This window comes from Pseudorasbora parva, chromosome 14, assembly GCF_024679245.1.
Source record: "Pseudorasbora parva isolate DD20220531a chromosome 14, ASM2467924v1, whole genome shotgun sequence".
NCBI lineage: Eukaryota > Metazoa > Chordata > Actinopteri > Cypriniformes > Gobionidae > Pseudorasbora > Pseudorasbora parva.
The window spans coordinates 40224350-40232562 of record NC_090185.1 but is presented as its reverse complement, the minus strand read 5'-3'; the positions used below and the strand labels follow the sequence as shown (position 1 = coordinate 40232562).

The window sequence follows — 8213 nt, the reverse complement described above, 5'->3', positions numbered from 1 at the left end:
GCTGGAGCCAACACTGGACTCTGCTGAGGGGCTGGAGCTGACACTGGACTGTGTTCAAGGGGTTGGAGCTGACACTGGACTGCACTCATGGGCTGGAGCCGACAATGGACTGCTCTCAGGGGCTAGAGCTGAAACTGAAAAGTACTCAGGGGCTGGAGCTGAAACTGGAAAGTGCTCAGGGGCTGGAGCTGACACTGGATTGTGCTCAGGGGCTGGAGCCAACACTGGAATGTGCTCAGGGGCTGGAGCCGACAATGGACTGCACTCAGGGGCTGGAGCCGACACTGGAATGTGCTCAGGGGCTGGAGCCGACACTGGACTGCATTAATGGGCTGGAGCCGACAATGGACTGCACTCAGGGGCTGGAGCTGAAACTAGAAAGTGCTCAGGGGCTGGAGTCGACACTGCACTGTGTTCAGGAGCTGGAGCCGAGACTTGACTGTTCTCTGGGGCTGGAGCCGATACTGGACTGTACTCAAGGGCTGGAGCCGACACTGGAATGTGCTCAGGGGCTGGAGCTGACACTGGACTGTGCTCAAGGGCTGGAGCTGACACTGCACTGTGCTCAGGGGCTGGAGCTGACACTGGATTCTGCTGAGGGGCTGGAGCTGACACTGGACTGTGCTCAGGGGCTGGACTTGACACTGGACACTGCTGAGGGGCTGGAGCTGACACTGGACTCTGCTCAGGGGCTGGAGCTGACACTGGATTCTTGTGAGGGGCTGGAGCTGGCACTGAACTGCACTCAGGAGCTGGAGATGAAACTGGAAAGTGCTAAGGGGCGAGAGCTGACACTGGACTGTGCTCAGGAGCTGGAGCTGACACTGGAATGTGCTCAGGAGCTGGAGCCGACACAGGAATGTGCTCAGGGGCTGGAGCCGACACTGGACTGCACTCAGGGGCTGGAGCCGACACAGGAATGTGCTCAGGGGCTGGAGCCGACACTGGACTGCACTCAGGGGCTGGAGGCAACACTGGACTGTGATCAGGAGCTGGGGCCAACACTGGAATGTGCTCAGGGGCTGGAGCCGACAATGGACTGCACTCAGGGGCTGGAGCTGAAACTGGAAAGTGCTCAGGGGCTGGAGCCGACACTGGACTGTACTCAGGGGCTGGATCCGATACTAGACTGTACTCAAGGACTGGAGCCGACACTGGAATGTGCTCAGGGGCTGGAGCTGACACTGGACTCTGCTCAGGGGCTGGAGCTGACACTGGATTCTGCTGAGGGGCTGGAGCTGACACTGGACTGTGCTCAGGGGCTGGAGCTGACACTGGACTCTGCTCAGGAGCTGGAGCTGACACTGGAATGTGCTCAGGAGCTGGAGCCGACACAGGAATGTGCTCAGGGGCTGGAGCCGACACTGGACTGCATTAATGGGCTGGAGCCGACAATGGACTGCACTCAGGGGCTGGAGCTGAAACTAGAAAGTGCTCAGGGGCTGGAGTCGACACTGCACTGTGTTCAGGAGCTGGAGCCGACACAGGAATGTGCTCAGGGGCTGGAGCCGACACTGGACTGCACTCAGGGGCTGGAGCCGACACTGGACTGCACTCAGGGGCTGGAGCCGACACAGGAATGTGCTCAGGGGCTGGAGCCGACACTGGACTGCACTCAGGGGCTGGAGGAAACACTGGACTGTGCTCAGGAGCTGGGGCCGACGCTGGACTGCACTCATGGGCTGGAGCCGACACTGGACTGCACTCATGGGCTGGAGCCGACAATGGACTGCTCTCATGGGCTGGAGCTGAAACTGGAAAGTGCTCAGGGGCTGGAGCCGACACTGGACTGTACTCAAGGGCTGGAGCCGACACTGGAATGTGCTCAGGGGCTGGAGCCAATACTGAACTGTGCTCAGGAGCTGGAACTTAAACTGGAAAGTGCTCAGGGGCTGGAGTCGACACTGGACTGTGCTCAGGAGCTGGAGCCGAGACTTGACTGTTCTCTGGGGCTGAAGCCGATACTGGACTGTGCTCAAGGGCTGGAGCCGACACTGCACTCTGCTGAGGGGCTGGAGCTGACACTGGACTCTGCTCAGGGGCTGGAGCTGACACTGGATTCTGCTGAGGGGCTGGAGCTGACACTGGACTGTGTTCAAGGGGTTGGAGCTGACACTGGACTGTACTCAGGGGCTGGAGCCGACACTGGAATGTGCTCAGGTGCTGGAGCCGATACTGGACTGTGCTCAGGAGCTGGAGCTGAAACTGGAAAGTGCTCAGGGGCTGGAGTCGACACTGGACTGTGCTCAGGAGCTGGAGCCGAGACTTTGCTGTTCTCTGGGGCTGAAGCCGATACTCGACTGTGCTCAAGGGCTGGGGACGACACTGGAATGTGCTCAGGGGCTGGAGCCAACACTGGACTCTGCTGAGGGGCTGGAGCTGACACTGGACTGTGTTCAAGGGGTTGGAGCTGACACTGGACTGCACTCATGGGCTGGAGCCGACAATGGACTGCTCTCAGGGGCTAGAGCTGAAACTGAAAAGTACTCAGGGGCTGGAGCTGAAACTGGAAAGTGCTCAGGGGCTGGAGCTGACACTGGATTGTGCTCAGGGGCTGGAGCCAACACTGGAATGTGCTCAGGGGCTGGAGCCGACAATGGACTGCACTCAGGGGCTGGAGCCGACACTGGAATGTGCTCAGGGGCTGGAGCCGACACTGGACTGCATTAATGGGCTGGAGCCGACAATGGACTGCACTCAGGGGCTGGAGCTGAAACTAGAAAGTGCTCAGGGGCTGGAGTCGACACTGCACTGTGTTCAGGAGCTGGAGGCGAGACTTGACTGTTCTCTGGGGCTGGAGCCGATACTGGACTGTACTCAAGGGCTGGAGCCGACACTGGAATGTGCTCAGGGGCTGGAGCTGACACTGGACTGTGCTCAAGGGCTGGAGCTGACACTGCACTGTGCTCAGGGGCTGGAGCTGACACTGGATTCTGCTGAGGGGCTGGAGCTGACACTGGACTGTGCTCAGGGGCTGGACTTGACACTGGACACTGCTGAGGGGCTGGAGCTGACACTGGACTCTGCTCAGGGGCTGGAGCTGACACTGGATTCTTGTGAGGGGCTGGAGCTGGCACTGAACTGCACTCAGGAGCTGGAGATGAAACTGGAAAGTGCTAAGGGGCGAGAGCTGACACTGGACTGTGCTCAGGAGCTGGAGCTGACACTGGAATGTGCTCAGGAGCTGGAGCCGACACAGGAATGTGCTCAGGGGCTGGAGCCGACACTGGACTGCACTCAGGGGCTGGAGCCGACACAGGAATGTGCTCAGGGGCTGGAGCCGACACTGGACTGCACTCAGGGGCTGGAGGCAACACTGGACTGTGATCAGGAGCTGGGGCCAACACTGGAATGTGCTCAGGGGCTGGAGCCGACAATGGACTGCACTCAGGGGCTGGAGCTGAAACTGGAAAGTGCTCAGGGGCTGGAGCCGACACTGGACTGTACTCAGGGGCTGGATCCGATACTAGACTGTACTCAAGGACTGGAGCCGACACTGGAATGTGCTCAGGGGCTGGAGCTGACACTGGACTGTGCTCAAGGGCTGGAGCTGACACTGCACTGTGCTCAGGGGCTGGAGCTGACACTGGATTCTGCTGAGGGGCTGGAGCTGACACTGGACTGTGCTCAGGGGCTGGACCTGACACTGGACACTGCTGAGGGGCTGGAGCTGACACTGGACTCTGCTCAGGGGCTGGAGCTGACACTGGATTCTTCTGAGGGGCTGGAGCTGGCACTGAACTGCACTCAGGAGCTGGAGATGAAACTGGAAAGTGCTAAGGGGCGAGAGCTGACACTGGACTGTACTCAAGGGCTGGAGCCGACACTGGAATGTGCTCAGGGGCTGGAGCTGACACTGGACTGTGCTCAAGGGCTGGAGCTGACACTGCACTGTGCTCAGGGGCTGGAGCTGACACTGGATTCTGCTGAGGGGCTGGAGCTGACACTGGACTGTGCTCAGGGGCTGGACCTGACACTGGACACTGCTGAGGGGCTGGAGCTGACACTGGACTCTGCTCAGGGGCTGGAGCTGACACTGGATTCTTCTGAGGGGCTGGAGCTGGCACTGAACTGCACTCAGGAGCTGGAGATGAAACTGGAAAGTGCTAAGGGGCGAGAGCTGACACTGGACTGTGCTCAGGAGCTGGAGCTGACACTGGAATGTGCTCAGGAGCTGGAGCCGACACAGGAATGTGCTCAGGGGCTGGAGCCGACACTGGACTGCACTCAGGGGCTGGAGCCGACACAGGAATGTGCTCAGGGGCTGGAGCCGACACTGGACTGCACTCAGGGGCTGGAGGCAACACTGGACTGTGATCAGGAGCTGGGGCCAACACTGGAATGTGCTCAGGGGCTGGAGCCGACAATGGACTGCACTCAGGGGCTGGAGCTGAAACTGGAAAGTGCTCAGGGGCTGGAGCCGACACTGGACTGTACTCAGGGGTTGGAGCCGACACTGGAATGTGCTCAGGGGCTGGAGCCGACACTGGACTCGTCTGAGGGGCTGGAGCTGACACTGTACTCTGCTCAGGGGCTGGAGCTGACACTGGATTCTTCTGAGGGGCTGGAGCTGGCACTGAACTGCACTCAGGGGCTGGAGATGAAACTGGAAAGTGCTAAGGGGCGGGAGCTGACACTGGACTGTGCTCAGGAGCTGGAGCTGACACTGGAATGTGCTCAGGAGCTGGAGCCGACACAGGAATGTGCTCAGGGGCTGGAGCCGACACTGGACTGCACTCAGGGGCTGGAGCAGACACAGGAATGTGCTCAGGGGCTGGAGCCGACACTGGACTGCACTCAGGGGCTGGAGGCAACACTGGACTGTGATCAGGAGCTGGAGCTGACACTGGACTGCCCTCAGGGGCTGGAGGCAACACTGGACTGTGATCAGGAGCTGGGGCCAACACTGGAATGTGCTCAGGGGCTGGAGACGACAATGGACTGCACTCAGGGGCTGGAGCTGAAACTGGAAAGTGCTCAGGGGCTGGAGCCGACACTGGACTGTTCTCAGGGGCTGGAGCCGACACTGGAATGTGCTCAGGGGCTGGAGCCGACACTGGACTGCATTAATGGGCTGGAGCTGAAATTGGAAAGTGCTCAGGGGCTGGAGTCGACACTGCACTGTGCTCAGGAGCTGGAGCCGAGACTTGACTGTTCTCTGGGGCTGGAGCCGATACTGCACTGTGCCCAAGGGCTGGAGTCGACACTTGACTGTTCTCTGGGGCTGGAGCCGACACTGGACTGCACTCAGGGGCTGGAGGCAACACTGGACTGTGATCAGGAGCTGGGGCCAACACTAGAATGTGCTCAGGGGCTGGAGCCGACAATGGACTGCACTCAGGGGCTGGAGCTGAAACTGGAAAGTGCTCAGGGGCTGGAGCCGACACTGGACTGTACTCAGGGGCTGGAGCCGACACTGGAATGTGCTCAGGGGCTGGAGCCGACACTGGAATCTACTGAGGGGCTGGAGCTGACACTGGACTCTGCTCAGGGGCTGGAGCTGACACTGGATTCTTCTGAGGGGCTGGAGCTGGCACTGAACTGCACTCAGGGGCTGGAGATGAAACTGGAAAGTGCTAAGGGGCGGGAGCTGACACTGGACTGTGCTCAGGAGCTGGAGCTGACACTGGAATGTGCTCAGGAGCTGGAGCCGACACAGGAATGTGCTCAGGGGCTGGAGCCGACACTGGACTGCACTCAGGGGCTGGAGCAGACACAGGAATGTGCTCAGGGGCTGGAGCCGACACTGGACTGCACACAGGGGCTGGAGGCAACACTGGACTGTGATCAGGAGCTGGAGCTGACACTGGACTGCCCTCAGGGGCTGGAGGCAACACTGGACTGTGATCAGGAGCTGGGGCCAACACTGGAATGTGCTCAGGGGCTGGAGCCGACAATGGACTGCACTCAGGGGCTGGAGCTGAAACTGGAAAGTGCTCAGGGGCTGGAGCCGTCACTGGACTGTTCTCAGGGGCTGGAGCCGACACTGGAATGTGCTCAGGGGCTGGAGCCGACACTGGACTGCATTAATGGGCTGGAGCTGAAATTGGAAAGTGCTCAGGGGCTGGAGTCGACACTGCACTGTGCTCAGGAGCTGGAGCCGAGACTTGACTGTTCTCTGGGGCTGGAGCCGATACTGCACTGTGCCCAAGGGCTGGAGTCGACACTTGACTGTTCTCTGGGGCAGGAGCCAACACTGGACTGTGCTCAGGAGCTGGAGCCGAAACTGGACTGCGCTCAGGGACTGGAGCCAACACTGGACTTTGCTCAGGAGCTGGAGCCGACACTTGACTGTTCCATATACCATATGCCGCATGGGGCCGTAGAATCCGGTCCATGAGACGCTGAGAAGTCGCGGGTGCCCCAAACAATCCAAAAGGAAGGGTGACAAATTGGTTTAATCCAAACGTCGTCGTGAAAGCCGTCTTTTCTTTAGACAATGGAGACAAGGGGATCTGCCAATAGCCCTTTGTTAAGTCCAATGTCGAATAAAAGCGAGCCGTGTCTAGCCGATCTAACAGCTCGTCAACCTGTGGCATTGGATACGCATCGAATTTCGACACAGCATTCACCTTGCGATAATCTACGCAGAACCGGACGGAGCTGTCTGTTTTCGGAACTAAAACTATCGAGCTGGCCCAGTCACTGTTAGATTCCTCGATTACTCCCATGTCTAACATCGCACTCAATTCGTCCTGAACCACCTTTTTCTTATGTTCAGGTAAGCGATACGGCCGGCTGCGAACAACCACGTCCGGCTCGGTCTCAATGTGGTGCTGAATGAGGTTCGTACGGCCCGGTAGAGGCGAGAACACGTCGGCGAACTCCGCCTGTAATGTTGTTAAATCAGTGAGTTGGGACGGTGAGAGGTGATCTCCCCCTAGGGCCAGAGCGAAGGATTGTCGTTTGATGTTCGCCTCTGGGCCGAGATCCTCCTCTCCCCCGACCACCGACACCAAAATCACTGATTCGGCCTCATTCCATTTTTTCAGGAGATTGATGCCATATCCTCTATGATGCCATATTTCAGGTCAAGCTAAATATTCATGACACTGTTATAAAATAATTTGATGCAGTATTGACACTTAATGACATGTTAATGACAAATTCAACTTGTACCACTGTAGTTTACGTCAAGAAATATATTCATGACAATGTTATGAAATAATTTGACACAGTATTGACACTTAATGACATGTTAATGACAAATTCAACTTGTACCACTGTAGTTTAGGTCATGAAATATATTCATTACAATGTTATAAAATAATTTGACAGAGTATTGACACTTAATGACATGTAAATGACTAATTAAATTTATAAAAAAATCATGACATTATAATAGCCTAATGACAGCCAACGTCAAAACCAACCACATGACAGTTTAAAGCCGCACTTGGCTACTTTTGCTCTCGGGGTCCCCCTACAGTTTGGAAAAAATAATGTCCTCAACTACTGTCGTAAGATCTGTCATCTGTTGACATGACAACCCTGATAGCCCTGAACTAGTGATGCGTGGGTCGTCTCATAACCCGTATGTCTATTTAATGGTCGCGGGTGCGCGGCGGGTTGTAAAAATATATACAGTTGTGCGGTGCGGGCCAAATAACTTCATAAGTTATTTGTGCGCCGTGGGTCGGTGCAGCACTAGTTCCCCTGAACACTGCAAGAGGAGTTCAGAGTTCTTCTGGTGTCGCGTGGGAAATGTCTTCATCCCAGGTAACGTTACAGTCAGTGGCATGTTTCAGCATGTCATATGAATATAATTTCATGGGTTTTATTTTTTTCAAACGCCAAATAATCACGATGCTCACTTTTACAAGCCAGCGTCATTATAGTAGTCTATTGGTTACCGTTTTACAGAATCTATATGATACTTCAGTTCAATGTTTGAGTGGTAGCTCACCGCAACAAGCATGACAGCATCGGTCGGGCACGCCTCCTTCAGCTCACGCGACGAGCAAACCCTGGTCACATGTTGATCCTCATCCTGCCTTTAATCCCATCAATTTTTCGTTTCCTCTTATTGCTTTCCTCCAACAAAACCTTTTCTTTCTTATTTGTCTCTGCTGCTTCAGTCATGACTATATTATCCGACGAACAAAGTTGGGCTCGCACGTCCGAATTTAAGGAAGTGTGGGTGTTGGTGGAAGTGACGTATATGCCGCAAAGCAGTCGAATTTTGTAGTTCTTTTTGTTCTCAGGTTACTACC

The 8213-nt window shown here is 56.4% G+C and overlaps 1 protein-coding gene across 1 annotated transcript; it reads left to right on the top strand.

Annotated features, from left to right (window-relative positions):
• Positions 1-2446: 2446 nt before the first annotated feature.
• Positions 2447-6340, top strand: LOC137039790 (mucin-22-like). The gene has a single exon (XM_067415064.1). It carries the CDS (start codon positions 2447-2449, stop codon positions 6338-6340), a length of 3894 nt encoding a protein of 1297 aa, XP_067271165.1.
• Positions 6341-8213: the final 1873 nt, after the last annotated feature.